Source organism: Mixophyes fleayi, chromosome 2 (genome assembly GCF_038048845.1).
Source record: "Mixophyes fleayi isolate aMixFle1 chromosome 2, aMixFle1.hap1, whole genome shotgun sequence".
Lineage (NCBI taxonomy): Eukaryota > Metazoa > Chordata > Amphibia > Anura > Limnodynastidae > Mixophyes > Mixophyes fleayi.
In genome coordinates, this window is record NC_134403.1 from 17761312 (window position 1) to 17786994 (window position 25683).

At 38.5% G+C, this 25683-nt stretch overlaps 1 protein-coding gene across 2 annotated transcripts; it reads left to right on the forward strand.

Moving 5' to 3' along the window:
• The first annotated feature begins 700 nt into the window (after positions 1–700).
• On the forward strand, positions 701–24730 carry LOC142140743 (ornithine decarboxylase-like). 2 transcript variants are annotated; one of them, XM_075198584.1, is made up of 9 exons: positions 701–845; positions 2240–2376; positions 2655–2831; positions 5411–5583; positions 16558–16692; positions 18591–18756; positions 20126–20273; positions 22394–22512; positions 24231–24730. In XM_075198584.1, the coding sequence occupies exons 2-9, from the start codon at positions 2293–2295 to the stop codon at positions 24474–24476; spliced, it is 1248 nt and encodes a 415-aa protein (XP_075054685.1). In that variant the 5' UTR covers positions 701–845; positions 2240–2292; the 3' UTR covers positions 24477–24730. The 2 variants fall into 2 exon arrangements, with proteins under 2 accessions (XP_075054685.1, XP_075054687.1); XM_075198586.1 differs by having other exon boundaries at positions 701–840.
• Positions 24731–25683: the final 953 nt, after the last annotated feature.

A 25683-nucleotide genomic window follows, 5' to 3' on the forward strand; every position in this document is an offset into this window, starting at 1 on the left:
GGCTGCTCTCCAACTCTTCCTATCCCCATAATATACATGTGCAATGCTGTGTGCAACTACTGTTAGGTGCACGCAGCTCTCCCTTTTCAAGCAGAGCTGTGTGAAGCGGGAGCAGGGTCCAGCCACCTCAAGTATACAGTGCTCCATGCTTGGAGGGGGGTTTCCAGGCACTAGGACCCCCTCCTCCTCGGTTTGCCTATGCATTCATTGGCATAAGCTCCATTTCTAAACAATATAAGGCATGCAAATGGACTTATGTCTGATCACGAATCATGCCCTTAATGTCAGGGCTGCTTGGGAGGAATTAGGTATATTCATTAAATGTGAATGCTATTAATTTAATGTATGGGTTGATTAGGGGAAAATATCTTTATTTATTAAACATTCCAGGCTCCAGCTGAGCATGGTGTACTGGTGCCTGCAGAACTTATAGAATGAGTTGGTGCCGTCTTCCAGAACGTTACTTGGCATCGGGGCTGGGAAAAGGCTGCAGGGAACAGAACTAGTGTTTGATATGTAGATATATGTATTTTAGGCTAACAGTGAATCATTTTAAAGTCACACAGCTGATTCAAATCCCTGAAATAAGTAAAACTGGTATACATATCCCAACACAATAAATGTTCCAAGACTTGTCTAGACAAAGAGACAACTTCACCCAGATGCTGGAAAACCAGATAGTTTTCTTCTTGCTAAACACAAGAACAGCCTCCCAGCTAGAAATATTTTTTATGTTGTACCCAATAAAAGCTGGGTGTTAGTTGGAGGATTGTTCAGAGAGCAGAGACAAGAGGTGTACAGGGGACTAGACTGAAAGGGAATATTCCAGAGATATTAAGAGTAAGGTAATTATATAATTTGTGTCTATCTATCTATCTATCTATCTATCTCTATCTATATCTATCTATCTATCTATCTATCTCTATCTATATAGCTTTATCGATCTATCTATCTATCTATCTATCTATCTATCTATCTATCTATCTATCTATCTATCTATCTATATATCTATCTCTATCTATCTTTATCTATCTATCTATCTATCTATCTATCTATCTATCTATCTATCTATCTATCTATATATCTTTATCTATCTATCTATCTATCTATCTATCTATCTATCTATATATCTTTATCTATCTATCTATCTATCTATCTATCTATCTATTTATACTCTCTATATATTCTCTCCATATATAACCTCTTTCGTAAGCAAGGCCCTCACTAACATTTTTAATTTTGTTTTAATGACCCTTACCCTTTGTCTTTATGTCTGTATTTATTCTATCTAACTTGTATGTCCCTGTTAGACATATGCTCTGTTTTCCCCATTGTCCGACAATGCAGAGCACTATGTTTCCTTGGATATATGCAACTGGTTCTGAGTGTCTGGCGCTCCACTCGGGCTTGCAGCCTCCTATATGTAAAGGAATACTACCACAATATTCCACAAATTTTCAAGCTTTAAAACAATAGGTTTACATACATGAAGTGCTTCCCTTCTTGGCAGCAGATAGCAATCCACAATACTTTCAAGATGTTCTAATGTGGAGTAGTTTCTATATAAAAAAACATATAACCACACATAGTGGACCAAAACAATAGAGATTCTATGGAAAGATGTGAATTTTTTATCTAGGGTTCCACCATCCAACACCGTGTCATCACCGGCATATCCCCCATAAGGATGTCTACTCACAAGATGTATCTAAAACATGCGCCTTAAAATGATCTCATAGTTGGCCTCTCTCCATACCACCGACTCAGATGGTTTCTGATGGTCAAACACCTCCTTCACTCTCCACATCATATGAAGTGTCAATATAAAAAAAGAAAAGCAAAGCGATTTTGTGCTTTACCTTTTATTTTAAAAACAGTAAAAAAACAAATGAGGAACCGTACCGGAGTTAAAGTGAAAACAAGCAGTTGATGTATACAAAATGAGTCAGTCTTACAGACCGTGTCAGTCCCGCTAGCTTCACTTCCGCCAATCGGCTCCTGACTCCATACCAACGCGTTTCAACTTTCAAATAAAGTCTTTATTACTATGTTTCCTTACAAATAATAATTATTATTAATAATAATAATTTGCAATCCTAGGCTTCATGACTACACTCAACATTGGAAAACATAGAATTATGCCCCCCTCACAGACGCCAGGTCTGGCATAAAAACAGCTTGTGCGCTACCCTTAGTTAATGACCTTTTCAGTGTTTGTGTTTTGTGGTTACATTTACAGACAAGGAGACTCCCTTAGTGGATAAAAGCAGTGAGGACGGTAAGTGGAAGAGAATGAGCGAGAGCAATATGAAGGTGGAAGAGGAGACGTCCGCTCTGCAGTTCATGAAGAAGAAAATCCACAGTCTCTTTGTAAATGTAGGTTTCACATTGGGCTCCATGTGTTCTGGTTTTGGTGCTAAATAACTAACTTGTTCAAAATAGGTTGGAACCTTGTCGGTCTTTTACACTGAATGACCAGAGACCAGTATTAACATGAAAGAACCCAAAATACTAAATTACTTATCTAAGTCCTGCCATAAATCCCACCTATATTGATCACTGGGTGTTTCCCATTGTAAGACAATAGAACATAAACCCCTCAAAGTTTGAAAGTAATTTCTGTTGTTTTTGGAATATCGTGTCTCTTTCTGTAGCAGGGCGACGAAGACGCTTTCTTTGTGGCTGATCTAAACGACGTGATACAGAAACATCTGCGATTTCTCCAGGAATTGCCCCGGGTGAGGCCGTTCTATGCTGTGAAGTGTAACAGCAGTGATGAGATTCTTCAGGTGCTCGCAGCCCTGGGTACAGGATTTGACTGTGCCAGCCAGGTAATGGCAGCCTAGAATATGTAACACATTCACACTGCGCAGCAGACAGCTCATGTTATCAGTTCTTCATGAAACTGTCACAATGATAAGAGTAATAAGACAGTGGCTGATGTGAGAATACTCACTGACCACACACCTGCCAGCTATAATCATTATCACAGCACTATAACCCTCTGTTTCTGCATTATCCACTTGTTTTCTAACTGCAGAAACTTGGGATGGATTTCTCTCATTTTTACATCAATTAACTAATTCCCAACAAACTATTACAAATATGGAGCAATAAATTGTAGAAAAATAAAAGCTGGCTTGTAAAATACTGGTAGTTATCGCCAAGATCTTCTCACTACAGTTTGGAGGTATATTGGTTCTCATACACATGTAGTTTAACTATAGAACATACCCGATTCCTTCCTACGATGGGATAATACTAAAAATCAACACAGGTTACCATTTGGGGGAAGGGTGGGAAAGTAAAGTATTATCTGGCTTGGAACAGGAGTCAGGTTAATACTATGGAGATTGGGCCTGGACAACCTGCAACTCTCCAGATGCTGCGAAACTACAAGACCCAGCATGCTTTGCCAACCAATAGACAGATGGTAACTGGAAGAGTGTGCAGGGACTTGCAGTTTCCTGGAGAGACGCAGGTTTGTCCAGTCTTGATAGAGATCATAGAATGTTTTGGTAATGGCAACATCCATGCATGCTCAAGAGCAGGGTACATTACAAATGAAGCATGTATTATACAATTGGCACCGTGCTCTTTATTTATTATAATAGCTAATTTATCAAACAGAACAATAATCTCTATAGAGACCAGAGTTCTACCTGTGTCCACTGAGCTAATTGCCCTTGAAGTAAATTATTATAGTAATACACGGCCCACCCACACAAGTCTAACTAGGTTGGATCCCTGGAGTGCAAGCTACATTTATATACTGTACTCTATCTGTGCTTGCCCGACCACAAACTGCTTCTCCAGGACTAAATGCCACAGGATACATCAAATTTAATATCCAATATTGCTCATGTGCTGTCAGGAAAAGTGGATTTTTGGGGCTCACAGTTGGACTTATATCCTCACGGACTCCTGGCAGAGGAGGTCACCCTCCCAGATGCAGCTTCTTTATTGCGATGTGGCCAGGGCATAGATGTTGCTATTCAAGTCATTAGGCCCCGCCTCTGCTGTGCAAGGATGTGATTTAAGCGATTGCAGTCATGGGCGGGACCTGTTAATGCGCATCGCTTCATTATGGCCTCATTCCCCCACTAGGCAATTACTTGAATTGCCTAAATGCACATCTGGAGGCAGGGACATGAAGACTCAAATCACATCATGACATCCCCCATACTTGCTCCTTGGACTTGCCCTCCTGGATCTCCTGGAGGGTAATTTGAAAAAGGTAAGAAAGAATTATTTATGGCTAAAGAAAGAGAAGGAATGCTATCTTTTTTTGTTGCTGTTATTATTATTATTACTATTATTTATTATACTTATACGTTCCTTGAAATGTACATGGAAGGTGGAAAAGGTGTCTTACAAAGTGTAGCTCCGAAGCTCGATCCCTGCCTCTGAGGGACATAAAAAATCGGCCTAGTCAGCAGGTTCGGCTCCAGCTGTTGACTGGTTGTATACAGGATGAGTCAGTTCCTCCCCTGTGCTATGTGTTATACACTGTATCATTTCCTGGCTAGGATTGTCCCCTGATTGGCTCTAATTTCCATTTGTTTATTGCAGAGTTTCACTTTTTTAGGAATAGTCTAATAGAATCATGGCTGGCAACATTTTAAAGTTGTTTCCTAGAACTTTGACTTTGAGTGTATCTAAGCATAATACACATTACTCTGTCACAGAGGACCTATAAGTTCCACAATACACATCGGATGTTTACTGAATATTATTATAACATACACTTTTGTCATTTGAATACTCTGATCAATATAAACTAAAGTGTTGTTGTGAGTGTGAAATACGGTGGCCAATGAGCACTTGTACTTGCATCTTGTGCGGTAAATGGAGCACACTCTATTGGCCTCAATGTGTTTAATTTGCGTTGAAGGCAAAAACATAGAGCAGGAAACATTCAAAATAGCCCAGGTCTCCCAAACGTGATTACATACACAAGTGGGTATGGTGACCTTGGGGGAAAAATGGGTGTCAGACCCATTTACATACATCATACTAGGAAAAATAACAATTTTGATACCAGTGGGTATGAAGCCTTATACTCAATGTCATGAGCAGAATATAATATGCAGAAATGCAGAAAGAGGAATTGTATAGAGCAGTTGTTCATTGCTCAAAAATGGCGGACATTTCAAAGAAAAAAATCTTTAATTTCAAGCTATAGACACAGGTTTTAGAGCTCTAGTTTGCAAAGCATTTGATCAACAAATATATCTCTCTAGAGCAATGATATTTTCAGGCTCTAAAATAAAAATATTTAGATAAATGTGATCACTTTCGAGTAAATCATCAGTGGCTGTTTTTTCAATCCATAGAGTCAACGTCATATATTTGTTCTACCTAACAGTTCTACAGGCACTTTATGACCATCACATTATATTGTCCTCAGGATGAGATAAAGATGATATTGGGAATGGGAGTACCTGCCACTGACATTATCTACGCACACACCTGCAAACAGCCATCACACATCAGATATGCAGCCAAGCATGGAGTCAACAGGATGACGTTTGACTGTGAGAGTGAACTGGTGAAAGTCGCAAAGAATCATCCCACTGCCGAGTAAGTGACAGTCTAGAGCTGGCTTCTCTGTAAGTTGTCCCATCCTCACACAAGATGCCACCCCCACCTATAAAATAATAATCTTGATAAATGAACGTTCATTCTACCCCAATAGAAAGATTATCCCTGCTCCAATCATCTACACAACATGGGATTCCTCATCTGCTGATCTTTTATTCTAGTCTCTTCTTTGCCTTCACATAACTCCCACAATAAATTTTAGTTTTGACCCTTGCCTCCAATCCAACTAGAACTCTTATCACACATTTTTGTGACCTCTACAATATTGGGAACAAATTGATGGAGTTTTTAAAATAAATTACTAACTCATCATCATCATTTATTTATATAGCGCCAGCAAATTCACTCCCATCTTCCCTTCCTAATTGTAGTACTTTGGTGTGGGTCTCTCCTCTGGGACCCCACTGTTAACACGATTTACCAGGGTCCTCACATTCACGTATAGTCAGAACCTCTGCCGATCCCTTTGGTTCTGATCATAGTAGGAGAGATCTGACACGTCTCCTCTAATTGAAAGTCTAAGGGCGATTGTGTTGGATCTCTCCTGCTACAGAGAGAGCTGGGCGGTACCGTACGTGATTGGCAGGGGTCATGGTTCTGAGAACCTTGAACTTCAGTGAATAGTGCAAATGTTGAGGGACCCCAACCAAAGTACTATTATTGGGAAGGGATCTTAGTGGTTTGTTTGAAGGTACTGTAAATTTTATTCAAGATTACTACTAGAATTAGATCTGAATTTGCCCACAGTTTCTTTCTACTTTGGTCTTCCGGTTCCGCATTTTATTAAGCACCTCCATGGTTTCCTTGCCACCCCTGTCCTCTTCCTTTCTACAGTTGATTTTCCAGGTTGAACCAGCCAGTCATAATAAAATAAGGATAAGAGTAGAGTGCCTGATTTATTAGCGATCTTATCTTGTGCAGAAGTTGCGATGCGTATTTTAAGAACAAACGAGGAGATAAGAAATTCGCAATTTAACAAGTAGCGAAAAGTTCAAAGACACGCCCACCTTAAGTCTCTTACGCAACTGAAAATGAGACGCAACGGATCTTAGGCAATTAGTTCATCTTAAGATCCGCTTATTAAGATTCACTTCTTATTTAAAGATAAGAAAGTGTTCCATAACGGCAAATGTGGGAGGTGGGAAAGGTTTGTTTACACATGTAAAAATACAATCAGAGTGTATTATGCAGGACTGTTGTAATCTAATTATTCGTTTACATGTTTATATAACCTGCTACAAATGACTTTGAAGTGTTAATGAGCTAAATCAACACACCTCCTTATTCACCTACATGAAAGATCGTGTAATGTGTTTGAGTTGAACTAAGAATGTGGATGCAAATTCTTCTCATAATAATTTGCTAGCATAAATAAACATGCATATTAAAATAAACAGTAGTGTATTATAAAAATTTATATCATTAACCTTGCAAAAAAGTGTAGCATACTCTTCCATAATCGATACACAGTAGAGTACATTCAACCTCCATACAGATAAAGATCATGAGACAGGAATCGAACTCATAACTCCATTGTGTCACGCCTGAAGATCTGTGTGTACCAAGACTGGGTTGTGTCTCTGGAGCTGGCCTGGTGACTATATAGACAACGCTGGGTGGCCTGATAATGTCCCTCTGCATGTAGTGAATGGACTGGTGCGGTTGGTGGTTACACTAGCAGGGGGAGCAAACAGGAACTGAATTGCTGGAGCAGACTGGAACTGGAATGCTAGACCGGACTGTAAATGGAATGCTGTAACTGAAATGCTAAAAAAGGATTGTTGTAACCAGAATGCTGGAATTGGACTGGAGCCAGAATGCAGACTGCACTGTCAGAGCTGGGATAGTAGCAAGATAGTGAGACTGCAAACTGCTGGGAACTAGGTTGGCATCTGGAATACAACTTTGCACTGGCAACAGGTAAAGGCTCCAGGAATTTCTTCTATATTTGTTGTTGATTCCTTATTGGAGACTGCAGTCAGCTGGGCAGGAGCAGAACTCTGAGTTGCTGAGATGAATCCGGTGACTATATCCAAGATGGCAGCTCCCATAAACTGGTTTTGGAGGGAATCTGAAATGGAGGCTGTTATTACCTAATTGGCTGAGATGAATCATATGACTGAATCCAAGATAGCCACGTCCATACTCTGATTCTGGAGGGATCTCTGGAGTGGTGAAAGACTGGACAACATTTTACAGAGAGGTTTGAATCCAGCAGGGCCTGAGAACCGCAGGGACAACTTGAAATGGCAGCGGAGAGGTAAGTTACAGAACCTGAGAGTCTGGTGTGTGACGCATTATTGGAAGATGGATTGGCTAACTACTAAGGCAATGTTTAGTTGGAAAAATAACTACATTCTGTAGACTAAAGCGAGAAGCACAACAATACAGCATGTGTGCAACAGATGTAAGAGCTAAATAATAGTACTCTAGAGAGTTTGAATACCAAGCATGAATGTAGTATTTGTGTGCAGCTTGTGGACCTTGTTTATTAAAGAAAGGAACACAAGAGGAACTTTGCCCAAACCAGTCTATGCTTTTTTTGGTAAGGGATAGTTTTAGGACAGTATTTAGCTAATAAGGAAGGTAATGGTTTGTTTTCATGTACAGCACTGGGGTCATGAGTTAGTTTCCCAACCATGGCCTTAGCTGCGAAGACTTTTTGGGCCATTAAGATAAGTATAGTTAAAATTAGAAAAAATTTGAACTTTTAAAAGTGTGGAATAAAAGGTTTTTATTGTCCACCAAAGTAAACTAATGGCTCTTTTTTCAGGTACCACACTGATACATTAAAAGTTGATAAAGAACATGATTTACCCCAATTATAAATATATACCAACTTTTCTATATACCTGCAATCAAACATGCTTTGACCAAGTTGCTCCTTTCATTGACTAACCTTTCTTAAAGAATCTTGCTCTGTATGTTCTCACCAAGCTTCAGTTGACTTTATCAACCAAAATGTGTGTGCGTGTGTGTGTTTGGGGATTGTTAGACTGTAAGCTCTATTGGGTCAGGAACTGTGTTCTCTGTACTGCGCCTCAGAATTGCTGGTGCCATCATAAATATATAAATGATGAAATAAATTATGATGTAGTGCAAAGGGACCGATGTAAATTAAATAATAAGGTATATTCTAAATGTCCATCCATTATTGGCTAAAATAACCTCGAGACATTTATATTCTAAAAAACATCATTATAAATATTTGGGAGAACTAATAATTTTGTTGCAACATAGTAATTTTTTTTGTAATAATTTGCAATATTTTTAAATTTTTCTGCAATATTTTAAGATGTCATGCAAAAGTTCATCTTTGGCTTGTGGGATTTCCCTCCCAGCCTGGGTGTCTTGAGCTGTTGATTAAAAAGAAAATAAAACATGCTTAGCTAATTGTTCAAACATATATCACTTAAAAAGGGTGTACTTTGTTTATCCCATTTGACGGGATCGCCAGAGGCATGAAGTATTACATAACTTTACATTGTTGGAAAAGGTTAATGGTATGCTAAATACAGAACTAGTCAGAGGATTAATACTTTTGGGTGGCAGATGTATTTATATAGACATTTGTGTGGTGGCCGGGGGTGGGGATTACTTGAATCACAAAAAAATATTATTATGGCCTGTTACGATTCCTAGTAAACTCAGGAAGCGGCCACAGAAGTATAATACAAATGTCTTTATTTCAGCAAAATATATAAGCAAGGATTCAGTTCAAGGAACATGCAGGTTTTCATAAACAGGTATAACTCCCAACATAAACATGAACAGGTGTGGCAGGAAGGTACACAGAAATAACAGGTTCCACAAAATTCTAATATAATTTGAATGCAGGGATAAGAATGGTAAGTTACCCAATTCCAGGATGCAAAAGTCTGTCCAGGAAGCAAACAGAGTCCAGGCAAAGTAAATGTCACAAGCAACCTTGCATAGTCCGGTAATCAGGCAGAGGTCTAGGATAACAAGAGGTCAGGCAGTATCCAGTATTCAGGCAAGGTTCGGGGTCACGAGCAGACAAGCATAAACGGTAAACAGGCCAAGGTCACAACGGGAGATCAAATATCAGCAGAACCAACTGGAACAGGGGGAACACAAGCAGCAGCCAGGTATACACGAATGAACTGCACAGAGCACAGCTTGAGGCAGGTATTTGAAGCAGTGTGACAGGTGCAGTTCTAATTAGCATCAGACAAGGAGATTAACTCCTTCAGGCATGTTGCAGTGTTCAGGAGCAGAATAGCAGTACCTCTGGTGGATTATAGGTACTGCTGCCAAATACAAAACATAGGCAGTCATAACATGGCCATCATGGTAGAAAACTGTGGAATGGATAACTAGCTATTTGGAAAATGGCATGTGGTTAATCTTGATTTGTGCTCAACTAAAATGTGCCTCAAAAGGAATACAATTAGGAAAAGGGTTTAATTTCAATACTTGTATTCACCCATTGTCACCTCCAACACCACCTGTGTGTCAGCCACGTCCTCCTCAAGGGCCACCTCCTATGGCGCCTCCTCCACCTTCTCTAGCGCCTCCCCCACCTCCTCTGGTGCCTCCCCCACAATCTCTGGCACCTTATCTACCTCCTGCTCCTCCTCTTAATCAACTCTGGCCTCTGGGTTGATACGTTTCTGACAGCCTGTGGGAACAAGTATAAGACATTAGTTTCTTTAAAATTGTTCTTCCTGTTTCACAGTTACCTACTTGTAGTCATATAATAATGTGAGATGACATTGTGAAACATGCATTTAGCAACAGAGATAATTGAACCTCAAAAATTAGAGACACACAACACTGTCAGATGGCCTGTAACAAATCTTGGATTTGTATTAGGTGACATTTTTAAATGTAAAAACAAGTACTACATTACTATTGTTTTTTTCCTGCAAAATAATTATATAATCTAAATAGTGACAGATTATGGGGACATATTACAGGAGGTATTTGGCTAAGGACTTGTAATATGCTTTAATCAGCTAGGGCAACTGTGTGCGTTGTCCCCAAAAATCGCCTGCTCAGATATTTGCAATATACCTCATCTGCCACAGTTAGATTAGAAACATGTTGCCTTAGTGGTTAGCACTTCTGCCTCACAGCCCTGGGGTCTTGAGATTGAATCTCATACATGCCTTATCGGTCTAGAGATTGGGCCTCCATCAGTAATGATACTAAATTAAATGTTAACCTAAAATAACATTTTTAAAAAACAAGCCCAAAAGCATGTTTCATTGGAGGGGGAGTTACATTTGTAATCTGGAGACCAAATAAGATTTGGGGTAGGGCATGTCCTTTGGTAAAATATAAGAAATTGCTCCAAAAAAGACAAGTATATGGTTTACACTATTTTACGCCATTAATAGAGAACTCACTTCTCTAAATCTCCTGCCATAGCTCCTGCAGAAGCTGAGGCTGCTGCAGATCACTCCATTTCCTCTGCAGCTGGACGATTGGTGGTGAAATCACCTCCAAATGTAGTTCCGCACGCGCTGGTATTCACGGAATTGTATCTCATTGGAGTTATATCTGCATGCGGTCATACTGTCCATTCCCTGGGCAAGGACCCACAGGCTGAGCAAAAGTACTCTGCTCTGTACTCTGTTCTGTGATTGGTCTCAGAGCACATGTGGGCGAGCTCATCTTTTCTACACCTATGTGCAAAATTTCTGTCTATTATTCATTCATTGTTTCCTAGGAAAGAGGGGGCGGATAGATGGGAAATGTACTCCGAAATTATTGGCACTTTATAACAGGAACCTGTAATTTAGGCACCTGATAACAGACACTGGATTTATAAGTGTGATAGTTTTTGTTCTAGCTGAGTTGTAAATGTAAGTGTTGAAATAAAGTGTAACATTTTGAGGTAACTACCACAAAAAGCTGACAGTAATTTACTTATGGTTTAAAATATTTGTCTGTAATTTAAAACATAACCTTGTGATATGGTTTTGATAAGGTTCAAATTAATGCATTTTTTTTGGACACTAATTTACCTCATGAATCTGGTCCTCCTATTCTCCTCACAAACTTACTGAGGAATTAAATTTTAGGTAACACAGAGGGTATAGTGGTATACTTAACAGTGAGTGAAATTGGAGGCCAGTTTGTGACTCTGGCATGAGGGACAAGAATGAGCTCTGTATAGAACATGATTTGCTTTAGCTATCGTTGTGACATCCATGGGACGAATGCAGAAAGACAGTGGTTTTCAACAGATAGTACTGAAAGAAATAGGTCAGGGAAAGCAATGTACATTTGGATGCCCTCAGCAAAGAGGTGGTATTGGAGGCCAAATGACCAAATTAGTACCCCAAGACAAGAGATGTACAATATTAGACTACAACATTTAGAAAAACAAGGAGCCTTGTGAGACCTCAATAGAGAGTGAGAGTGGATGGAAGAATTTGTCAGAGGTGGGTACACTACAGGGGCGGTTAGAGAGGTGGGAAGTGTCCCAGCAGAGAAGGTATCTCCATTAGAACACATTAAAAAAATCAGTGCCTTAAAATAAAAAAAATAGACAACACTTACTTTATGTAGTTTACCAGGGCTGAAAAGAACATTCACATAGTGCGTCAGATATATGATTAACACAGACTATGCTTGATTTCTGAATATTTTTCAGGTGAGGCAGCCACGTCCCAGCTAAGGCCTGGTAGTACATCAATGAAAGCCTTTAATTTGGGCTATTTTACCCTAAACTCTAGCAATCAAGCTTCATCATTTTTTTTAAGTGCTATGGCTATGAAATTCACATCTGATAATCTCAGCAGGGGCAGAGGTAGCCCTTACAGTACCATTACATAATTGAAGATTTCAAAGGTAAACATTTTTTTAAAGTCAAAACGGTCTGGTGCATGCATTTGTATATGTTTTGAAAAATGAAACAGGCCTTTACTTTAACAAAATGCAATTGTATTTTTAGAATGTTAGAGAATTTTAAAAGTGTGATATAACCGATATTAGAAAACCATTTTACCTTGCAAATCAGTCTGGAACCTGAGGTGGAGTGCCTCCACAATTAACAGGAGGGCTGGAGATCTGTTGGATAAATATGCAACATGGGGAAGTGCAGAAACACATAAGAATCATCTTAATAGATATTAGATTGAAAAGCTTTAGAACACCCCTCCCTCCCCCAACAAAAAAAAAATAGTTTGGTGAAAATTTATAAGTCAAACAACACACACATTAAAATGCACATTACATTGAAAATAGAGATGCACTGTTATAGTGGAACATAAAATATCTTACAAACACATACATTTAAAGTGTCTATAAAATAGTAAACTAAAATATAACTCTTAATACAAGTAAACAATATACAAAGCCACACCAGAAAAATAAGCTATAGAGTCCTAACCAACATCAGGTGTGTATGAAGCAGTCTTTTATAGTGGATTGTAATGAGATAAGTATATTTAGGTGTATAGCGCCACTGTGGTATCAGATGACAAGATCTGATGCTGAGTCCATGCAACACTGGTTACGAAAATCTGTTGTTTACTTTTATACTGATTAAAAAATGTTTGCATTTATTTCGGATTGCGAACTATTCTGATATGCATTAACATAGACTATTTCATTTTAATTTTTATAAAACAAAACATGATCCTTTATGTCTGTTACTAAAAAGGTGTGTGCAATAGTTCATTTAAATATGCTCATTAACAATTTAGGTTGCCACTAGTGCCTGTGTTGTGCTGTATGTTTCAATCTGAAGTATGTCTGACACGAACGCTCAGCCTGTCCCAGATACAGCAATCTGAACTGCTGGCCGTAACTGGCATCATCTTAGTCACTTAGCAATGAATACACCTTTTCTGCCACTACAAAGGATTTATTATGGTGTCCTTACGTTCACCAAAACCACTTGTTAATGTTTCACACTTAAATCACATACACATGTAACATGAGCCTCCCTGGGCTCCGTAAGTTCACTAAAATAAGAATCACGGAGAATACACTAGATTAAATTTATTTAATCTCAAAAATATTTCCAAGGCTTATTTACAAACATTAATAACAAGACATACAATAAATTTGCACAAATAAGTTTCAGATTATAAAATAGGAAATAAAATCAGAATTACTACTAACTAGTTAAGACCTGGTGTGTGAGGGAACACAACTGAGAAGTATGGGACATTTCAGTCTTGATAGACCCCTCATGAAAATGCCTAATCTGATGTCTAAAGCAGAAGATTTAAATATTTTTTTCCACATAGCTCTCATCCCCCACCTTTGGAATTTAGCTGTCAATAAAGACAGATTGATCTCACAAATGTCACAGGGCTTTCAAAGTGAGCTAGGGATGTCCTGAGATCGGAATATTCACATGGCCTTGAGTTCTCACCTATGCTCCTTCTGCTTGGCTAGATGGTTTACAACATTGGGCTTCAAACTTCTCCAACATCCTTATCTATCATTGGTCTGGCTAATTTAGACAGATATTGACACTTGTATAGGTTTCAGACTCATGTCATTTAGCAAAGCACACCTTGAGATTACATTACAAGGTTACATAAAATATTTACATTGTCATACATGTATTCAACAGAACATAACAATTAGTCATTAGATATACTACATAATCGTCACACTATCTTACTGCTTAGACAGATGACATGCCAACAGTAGGGTCATGAGTTCAAATGCAGAATCATGCCTGTATCTGTGTGGACTTTGTATATACCCATGTTTCTGTGGATTTACTCCAATGGGTCACTTATAGAAGAGTATGCTAGTATATATTTTTCTGTTTGCTCTGTCTATAGGTAGAGTATCATGCATATTTATGATTGCGAATTATTATCCGTTACATCCGCATACACGGTTATTTACAATTCAAAATTACAGATGACACGTTTTTCATGTCGGAGAACAAGAGGATGTGTGTGTAATTCTTTATTGCTTATCCTTAAACCTTCATGTTGGCAGTAGTGCATGTGTTGTGTTGTCTGTTTTTTTAGAAGAGGTCTAAGCTTGGTTTATAGTGAAAGAGAAAAAGGAGTGCTTCTTTAAATTATTGAAATGAGTACAAGTGTATAAAATCATTTGTGACGGTAGCCAAGGACAAATAAGACCAATGTGCAAGTGCAAATAAAAGAAAAATGTTGTCCGGCACTCAGAAATAAACAAAATATAAAAATCACTGTGTCAGCATATACATAAAGGAGAATTTTAAGCTTGGTTTATGTGCTCACATTTATTTTTACCTACATGGTGCTTGTCATTCAAGTCTATTTAATGTATGTAATGCTCAATCAGCATATTGCCTTAGTGGTTAGACAATCCCACTTTTCATCAGTGGGGTCAGGAGTTTGATTCCTGAGCCATTTTGTGAAATATGCCTGTATTGCATGTTGAAATTTGTGTTGAGCTACAACACAGACAAGCAGCTGTTCAAAATAAATTGAATCCAAACAAATAGAAAATATCTATAGATAAAAAGCAAAATAAACCTAAGTGCCAAAACAAATCAGAAGGAAAAAATGACAATCAATTTTAAGTCAAATTATTATTATTATTATTATTATTATTATTATTATTATTATATTATACATGAATGAATTTCCATAGCAAATTATTTAAACTGTGCATGTACCAAGGATTTAGGGCTAAAATATTTCAATGTATAATTATTGACATTAATAAAAGTTATAAAAGAAAAAAAAGCTTGTTATGAGAGAAGTTCATGCTCAACTCTTCGCTCTAGTCTATATCATGCACATATGTTTCCACTTGCACATTGGCTTAGTGGTTAGACAATCCACCTTTCAACAGTGGGGACCTGAGTTCGAATTTTCACTCACAGCCTTATCTCTGTGGAGTTTATATATACTTTGCCATGTTTGTGTGGATTTCCTATGTGTCACTTTTGCAAGAGTACGCTTGGTTTAAGTTTGCACAATTTATCCGTACAATTTTACCTGTTTTGTCTTTCGTATTATAATTAGCATACTAAATATGCACAACAACATCTTAATACACTTCAGTGTATTAAGATGTTGTTGTGTATATTTAGTTGTGAGTGTTTTAAACAAATGATGTTTTTTGAACAGTTAGTGTAGTTATTTAGCTGTTTTGGACTTAAACATGACCCTGAACTTCCTTAAGTTTAAGGAAGAAGTTAAGAACAACTCTGAGCATTTCTTTTTATCTACCCGACGGATCTGGAAGTAAACGCCTACTCTTCAGAAGTCAGTACGATCTCCGCCCAATCCCCTCTTTGTCCCAGTCCTTTTTTCTTAAGTGGTGGGAAAACTTCTTAAGTGCAGTTAAGAAGGATTTTTCATCTTAACTTAAGAAATTCTTAACTTACGCAATGGATTTTCCTTCTTAACTCCCTTTTCTTGGCAAACGCAGAGACAATTTTCGTAAGATCTGCAAAAAAGACAGATAAGATCAGTAATGAATCAGGCCCAGTAAGGATAAGGATGCCAAAAAAATGTAGGGAGATGTAATGGCTGAAAACAGTGTTTTAAGATAAATAGACAGAGCTGGATGATGCAGCATGATCTAAAAGTATTTTAATAACATTATGTTTTGTTTTGACAGATGTGGCATTCTGTTAGGTAGAATTTTTCAGTTGTCAATTATCTCCATTGTGCTGTTATCACACGTGCCTACTTCCTTCCTATATTACAGTTGACTATCCTTTTTGGGGTGGTCAAAAAGTACAATAAGGAAGAGGTGAGTCAATCACTGCACAACGATAGATGTCAAGGTTGAAAACAGTGAGGCTGGCAAGGAAATAGACAGAGCTGGATGATGCAGCAGGATCTACCTGGAATTAATTTTAATAACATAATATTAGAACAATGTTTTGTTTTGATAGGGGTGGTAAATCATTAGGTAGAATTCCATTTAGCTTAGACATTCCCTTACGCAGTGCATTGCTCTTGTATCCCACGAGACTCTGTTCAATTTGTAAATGTCTTTCCTGTCCAGGATGATCCTTCGCATCAGCACTGATGATGATGGATCAATCTCTTGTTTAAACAAGAAATTCGGAGCCCCTTTAGAGATATGTGCATACCTCCTGAAGGTAGCGAAGAGCCTGCATGTAATGGTAACTGGAGTAAGGTAAGATGTAATTAATGTCTTATATATCATGCTTTTGAGGGTGGAGAGGACAGCGAATGAGCAATAACCAGACTAAAATGAAGTGAGGTTAAGGAACATGAAGGGCTAGACAATGAATATTCTGAATTTCCATCAGATAGACTGATTTAGGGTAGAGCAAATGACATCAGACATTGACACTTTCCTTTCTATAGACCCTTTGTGGGGAAAAAGAGTTCCTTGTTCAAAAAGAATGTGTTTGATAATTTTAGATATTTATGTGCCCATAATACAGACTCACATATCGCTAATAGAATAGAATGATATTACTTGTGAGAGGACCTCCAAAGCTCTTACATATATTCTACTGAGAGAGCACCTTACAAAATCATAAAAAAATATTGCCATATAAATTTGAATTAGGAAATTAGTTCCCTACATATGGTGAAGTATATTATTAATGGATGATGCAGTATTAGTGCGGAGGGATTTTCAGTCTGTGTAAGTATAGAGACTCAGGTGTCAACTGTGTCTTAATGAATTGACGAACATATGGCAAAAAATTATAAGACAGGTGAATTAAAAAAAAATATGCATAAGGTGGTACAGTGGTTAACAATGCTGCCTCTGAGTGCCGGGGTCATGGGTTCAGTTCAAACCGAACGACACTGGTAGATTGGGTTTTGACGAAATTAACCAAGCTAACCATGGTAGGGAATATAGATTGTAAGCTCCACAGGGTTTTTTCCCCTAACTTGGCAAAGCTTAACTTTAGTAGTTTCTAATGCCCCTTTTGGCATTTGAATGATTTACTTTTCACTGTTTTTAATACAATCTTTTATTTTAAGTATTGCAATTCCAAGTTATTTTTTTAATTTTGTACTTTCAGGATTTCCTCCCCTAACTCCTCTGTACTCTACTTAACACTACTCTTATGTAGTATTTAGCAATATTATATAGCTGTTCTCAATGGACGTTGTAAATGAGGATATCTCTGTTCCATAAAATGAAAGGAATTTGTAGTCCCTGCCCTTTGAACATGTTAACGGCTCACAGGTTTTCATTTTAAACAAAGATTTACATTAAGTAAAACTTGAAAATATTCAAATATTCCCCATAGATTTTCTTTCCCGTGTTCTTTATAATTGTCTTCAATAAGCTCCAATGGGGCAGGGACTGGCGTGAATGACCACATATTCTCTATACAGCGAGCGTAATATGACTGTTAGTGCATAAATATACTATATTATATAAAGCATTCCCCATGTGAAAATTTGAGTTTCATCAATTAGCACAATTTAACAAATAGTAAGAGTTAACACTTATCTAACTGGTGTAATTTTTTTATGGGGAATAAATATAAATAGATCAATATTATACATCCATTCCTATATCGAAGATCAGGACAAAATCATGTCCCTCTGCCCATACCCGGCCCATGATCTTTCCACTTCCCCAAATTTATCTGACCCCACCCTGTTTTACCATGGGAATTCAGGACTGTCCAGTTAAAATCATTTAAATTAAAATTATCAATATTTTTTTGCTTTCCCCTTGCCTATTATAGTGATATACAGTATATGTCTCAATGCAATAAAACATATTGTTGATCTAACAGGACATATTTCAATTGTCCATTGATAAATGATGACAAATCCCACTCCCAAGACTTCTAACGAGCTGCACCTAATTTATAGAACTCCCTACATCACCCATCACTTTTTTTATACCTTAATTGGGCTAAAAAGTGGTTTATATTCTTCCACTGTTTTTTACATGCATGTGTAAACAAGACGTATCCACGGTCATGAGAACAGGTTTCAATAGTCCATTTAGGCAATTTTTAGCTGTTTTGAGAAAGGCGAAGAAAGAAACGTTCTTGTCTCACTACCTTCTGCTATTTATTCATCTTTCTGCAGTTTCCATGTTGGTTCTGGCTCCGGTAACCCCCAGAGTTTTCATCAGTGTATTGGGGACGCCAGACGTCTGTTTGACATTGGAAACACATTGGGGCATAAGATGAAAGTCTTGGATATTGGAGGTGGGTTCCCAGGTAATCCTGATTTCCATCCAAGATTTGAGGAGGTGAGATTAGAGATCAATGTAAACTGATAGATATGAGAAGAGGACAATAAGTCTAATTCATTGAATAGGGTTATTTTATGGAGCCTTTAGAAAACTCAATTGTGCATTTTTAAGGTCTGCCCTGATCTATACTTAACTGGTCCAAAATGTTTTTTAAGCCTCACACAGATGGGCATTTTCTTGCATTTTAATAACTGTTAGTTTTGCTTTTATAAACTTGGCTTAAACATAATTTTCCCTGAAAATTTGTAGACTTTCTTCCATTTATTTCCTACAAAGTGCCAAAACTAATGCAATATATTGCATTTTCTCTATACTGATTTTTGAATGTACAAAATAATAAATATAGGTATCTGACTTTTGGCAATTTTGTCATATTACATGTATGTTATTTCACATGCATAAGATTACACAGATATATATTTATAATATATGTGGACACCCCTCTAATTAGTGTTTGGCTACTTCAGCCAACCCACTGCTAACAGGTGCATAAAATCAAGCATACAGCCATGCACTCTCCATGGTCAGATATTACCAGTAGAATAGGTCATACTGACACAGGACACCACCTTTCATAATAAGGCAGTTGGTCAAATTTCTGCCATGCTGCAGCTGTCCGGTTAACAGTAAAATGTAAACATCTAGGAGCAACAACTGCTTGTCTGCGAAACGGTAGGCCACACATGCTTACAGAACAGGACTGCTGAGTGCTAAAATGCATAAAATATGTCTGTCCTTGGTTGCAGTACTCACAACTGAGCTCCATACAGCCTCTAGCAGCAATGCTGCCACAGGAACTATACATTGGGAGCTTTATAGATTGCGTTTCCATGGCTGAGCAGCTGCACACAAGCCTCAGAACACTATGTGCTATGCCAAAAGTCATCTGGAGTAGTGAAAAGCACACAGCATTGGACTCTAGAAAATTGGATATATGTTCTCTGGGGTGATGAATCATGCTTCACCATCTGGCTGTCTGACAGATGAATCTTGGCTTCGTGGATGCCAGGAAAACTTTTCCTACATCAGTGATGGCTAACCTGTGACACTCCAGGTCTTGTGAAACTACGCTTACAGTCACCCAAAATCAGTGCCCAACCTCTGGTGACTGAATGAGTGCAAACTCCTGCAGCCAAATTCCAAGATCTATTGAAAGCCTTTCCAAAGATTAGAGGCTGATATATCAGCTAAGGGAGGATAGCTCCATATTAATGCCCATGGTTTTGGAATGAAATGTTCAACAAGCACATATGGATGTTATGTTCGGGTGTCCACATACTGTTGGCCATGTAGTGTATATAGTTATAGTGTATGTTGGCAGCTCAGAAGCTCATGGTTAAGATCACATTTTCTTTTCTGTTCCCAGTTTACAGCTGTGATTGTTCAATCATTGGATCAGTATTTTCCCAGTAAAGAGGACGTAGAAATCATTGCAGAGCCCGGGAGATATTATGTGTGCTCTGCTTTTACTCTTGCCGTCAATATAATAACAAAGAAAGAAGGTTATGTTAAAGGTCAGTAAATAGAATTACAGAATTACTGTGTGTGTGTGTGTGTGTGTTCACTCAAGTTATACTTTACTAATTTACCTGAAAGCCACTTTGATGGTAATTGTCATTTTTTTGCTTAAGTTTGTTGACTTCCACGGAACAACTACCATTTCTGGTACTAACAGTTAATCATTGCCTATGTGGACAGCTACATAATCCTCTAAGTGTCGGTGAAGGGCGTCGTCTACACTACTAGATATAACCATCTGTTCCTGTTTGGGAATGTGGCACAATCATGTAAACAAGCCAACTCTCCTACACAGCAATGGACCAGACTCTCTGCCGCTTTGCGGTCCTTAGGGTTTACTATGAGAGAACCCTACCAAAGTATTAGCGTGGTAGTATGGGAAGTGTTAAAAGGCATGGCTAGAAAGTGGAACCCCTTTACTGTGGAAATCTCACAACTATCAAGAGTGTGTTTTTAATGTATGTCAGTGATTTTTAATTTAATTTAATAAAGCATTTACAAATAAACGCATTTCCAACATGAAAGTTTAGAAATAAGTTTGTAAGTAATTCATAAAATAATTTTATGAGTACATTTACCACCCTCCATTCACCATTGAGTACATTTACCCCCACACCCCCATTCTCCATGAGTACATTTACCCCAACCCCCATTCTCCAATAAGTACATTTACCCCCAACCTCCCATTCTCCAATGAGTACATTTATCCCCATCCCCCATTCTCCAATGAGTACATGTACCCCAAAAACTCCATTTTCCAAAGAGTGCATTTATCCCTTAACCCCCTATTCTCCAATGTGTTTTTTTAACCCCTATATTCTCCAATAAGTACAATTACTCCCCCCACCACACATACACGCAAATTCTCCAATGAGTACATTTATCCTCCATTCAATCCCTTGCCCAAGCCTGTCGCTTCCAACTCCGTAACATTGCCCGCATCCGTCCTTTCCTTTCTCAAGATGCCACCAAAACTGTCATCCATGCTCTCGACTACTGCAACCTCCTGCTTACTGGCCTCCCCTGCTCCCACCTCGCCCCCCTCCGCTCTATACTCAATGCAGCTGCGAGACTCATCTTCCTCTCACGCCACTCCTCCTCTGCCTCCCCTCTCTGCCTTGCCTTACACTGGCTCCCCTTCCCCTACAGTATCCTTTTCAAACTCCTCACCACCACTTACAAGGCTCTCTCCCAGTCTACTGCCCCTTATATCCCTAACCTCCTCTCCATTCACACTCCTGCCCGCTCCCTGCGCTCGGCCAATGATCGCTGCCTCTCCTCCACTCTTATCACCTCTTCCCACCCCAGAATCCAAGACTTCTCCCGTGCTGCCCCCCTTCACTGGAACGACCTCCCTCGCTCCATCCGTCTCTCACCCAATCTGTGCTCCTTCAAGCAGGCACTTAAAACTCACCTGTTCCTTAAGGCCTACCAACCATCCACCTAACCTCTCACCTCTTCTGTTTCTCCCTTGGCTCCTTTTTACTCTCCCCTTTGCTTCACTGGCTTCCTCTTGTGCCTGATTTTGTTTACCCTCCCTTAGGATGTATGCTCATATGAGCAGGGCCCCTCTCCCCTCCTGTCTCCACACCTGTTCTTCCGCTCCGTCTTTACAGTATTTTGCCTGCCTAGAGTTTCTGAAGTTCTGGTACTTTGTGTTTATTGTTCTGTATTGTTTTACCCTGTATAGTGTACTGTTTGTGCTGTGTACGGCGCTGCGGAAACCTTGTGACGCCTAACAAATAAACGATAATAATAATAATAATAATAATCCCCATCCCCCATTCTCCAATGAGTACATGTACCCCAAAAACTCAATTTTCTAAAGAGTGCATTTATCCCTTAACCCCCCATTCTCCAATAAGTACAATTACCCCCCCACCACACAAAATTTGACATGATCATGGTATCATGGTATAATTCCCCCTGCTATTTTGAAATATAGGGGTAATTACCCCACAGTTTGATGACCAGCATAAGAGAATTGGGTTCTGCATCTTTGTGCTTTTATTTGGTCATGGAACTACTCAGAGACCTCTAATATCCTTCTATTACACAATGTGTTATTCCATGTAATATAAATGTAGAGCCGTAACCAATGCTCTTCATCTTATAGGAGCTGACGGGAAAGAAAGAAGAAAACTCTCCTATTATCTAAATGATGGGCTGCTTGGGTCATTTTTACATTATAACCTATGCAGAGAAGATAAGAGCCTAAAACCAACAGTGGAAAAGGTAAGTGATCGTATCTATGCCTGATCGATGCAGGAAGAAACGGGGAGAGCACACACAAAGACGTAATACAATTGTGCAAAAATCACTTACAAAAGTTCCAATAAGATGTAATCTTTTCCCTTTTAAAATGTCAATGTCACTATGTTATAAATCCATTTAAATGTTTTTTTGCGCACTAAATTGAGGGTTGTAACTTTTGGGATCACTGGTCCCAGTACAGACAGGAATCCAGATCATAATGTAAAATATCCGGGAAACACTACATGGTGAATTCACAGTGGTCTAGTGATCTTCCAGAATATGAGACTGCACAATACTCTACATTGCTCTATATGGATGTTATGCACAATACTACAGGGTCAGATCAAGTGCCTACCTCTGAACTTCCCAACTGTCATAGTCATAGACCACTAAAGGATGGGACATTCTGTTCTTGAAGGTCATCAAATATCCTAGCGCCAAACATTCTTCCTGTGCTTATGTTATGCATATAAACACCTGTAACTAACTGTTGTAGAATAGGATAAATATAGTCCAAGACTTACTTGGACTTGTGTGTGAAATTTATATGTTTGTCGTGCAGGGTCATGTTTAGACTTGATGCTGCCCATCCTGCGTCAATTTTCTCAGTTCATTTAATTAAAAAACTTGTCTATATTATAAACTAGATACAATTGGTGGTCTGTAAAGTCTAAGGGGTATATTTACTAAGCTGCGGGTTTATAAAAGTAGAGATGTCGCCTATAGCAACCAATCAGATTCTAGCTTTCATTTATTTAGTACATTCTACAAAAATGACAGCTAGAATCTGATCGGTTGCTATAGGCAACATCTTTTTCAAACCCGCAGTTTAGTAAATATACCCCCAAGTTGCTGAAGAATGCCAATTTGTTTTTGCTGCCCAGTGAATAGGTCTTACCTAAGCAGTTTGCTTATATGTTATATAAGCCTTAAAGTTATCAAGGGTGACTCTATATAGCCTATCGATTAAGCATGTAAGAAACACATGTCAGCTGTCATAGCTGCTGAAAACACCATAAGCAGGGCTGGCAATAAGTAGAATTTTTTATTGTGGCCCCATTCTCTGCCAAACTGATATTAAACAGTTGTAGATCTGGCTCTGTATCACTACCCACCCACTGCTGTATCATGATGCGAAACGCGTCATCACACTGCAATGGAAACCTGAATCATATCCTCTCACCCCACCAATAGATGTGTAATAAGACTATTCACACCACTGTGCATCCTTTGGTTAGCCGTAAATGCATATATTAAGTTGCCCTGACATTGTAGACCTTTCCTCTGTATCTCCTAGAAGGCAGGTCTACAAAATTGGAAGGTATGATTTATTGTGACTGGGCGTGGTTGAAACATTTTTGGGGGTGGATTTTGTGGGTCTTTTAAGTTCTAACTGTAAATCTTTTTAAACCCCATCACTACCCTGAGCCTTAACAGAACATATGATGAGCATATAAGGGTTATTGCTTCCAGCTTCAGAGTGTAGATTTGTTCAAACACTTTATTGATTACATTATTATATGTCAGAGTAGGAAGCCGTCTGGTTAGGAGAACCACTGAGTCTTAATAAGAGATTCAAACTTCATCACTATCGGATTTACCAAAATAGGTAATTAGCTGAATAGAGAGAAGTTCTCAGATATTCTAATAATCCAATCTAATAAATATAACCATGTTTTATAACTCTCTCCCCAAAGGACGTCCTCCCTTCAGCAGAACGTTTCCCCAGTAAGCTGTGGGGACCCTGCCTCACAGAAAAGGATGTACTCTTTGAAGAAATTGATCTTCCAGAGCTGGAAATGGGGGATTGGATCCTATTCCAAAATATGGGAGCTTATCACATGACTCTGAGAACCACCTTTAATGGATTTCCTTCTCCAAATGTGCAGTACATTCTCGGCAAAGAAAATGAAAGATATTTGAGGAACTGTGGCACAAGCTGAGCGATATATCTCTCTCGGCCTTTTTCTCATTTTTCAAATTTTCATATGCAATTCTAATTGCAGAATATTTACCGTTTTGCTATATATCACTTTTTACTATATATGTTTTGGGGCATGTGGTTCCACAACAGAATGTTATATGTCGTATTTATAACATATACTGATTATATATTCTTAAATATACGCCTTTCATGTGCATCATCAAATAATGCACATGATCTATTATATTCCACAATAAACTTTATTGAACATTGTGACTGGATCACTTATAAGTAACTTATTGTATAAATCTATTTAAAGGGAATAGCGCAGGACACTTATTTATATAATTGCAAATGTACTTATTTTGATATTATGTGTATTCTGAGAAAGGAAATGTTTTTATTTCTGAGACCAGGGGAGAAAACTAGTTTTTTGTTTTTAACGTTGCTAGAAGAAAACTCCAATTAGGCATATGTGGGGAGGGAGTCTGATAACAGGAAATGCTAACTAAGTATTTTGAGATGAAGTTTTAAATGCCTTCTCTGGCAGAAGACCCAGCAGGAGGTTGTTACTGTGTGGCCTTTTGTCCAGAGTGTTAGAACCTGTCTGAACATTGTACACAGTACTATATGCAGGAAATCACAGCAAGTTTTAGGATATCACAGATAAGTGTAAATATTATTAGCTTTGCATTGCATGTAAATCCATGTTTGGGTAAACAAATTGCATCCTGCTTCTAAAAATAGCTCAGACCTCAAAGGGTGTCACAATCATTATCTCCAAAAGATAGATTATTGTATAATTTATAATTGTGGCCAGTGGTTGAAATGGAAATAAATAAGTGGTAGTATGGAAAATGTAAGTAAATGGAATATGATAGTTTTGCAATCAAAACAGTAGGCTAAGTGGCATAACGGCATACTACCCTATACTGTCCCACTACAACCACTGATAGTGACACAGTGGCTAGCATTGCTGTCTCAAAATGCTGGCGCCTTGATTTCAACTCCAACCGCAGGGTGCTATATGTCTGGACTTTGTATGCTGCCACTGTCCATCTTGTCCTCATTATTCCCCCTGTTACCACACTCCATATTATTCACTTCTCCCCCCTTTTGTCACTGTATATTTTATCGACCTCTCCCTATTCACACCACCCATCTTGTCCTCCATGCCACCCATATGTATGTTACCTATATCATTTATGAGGCTCCCAGGCACACAA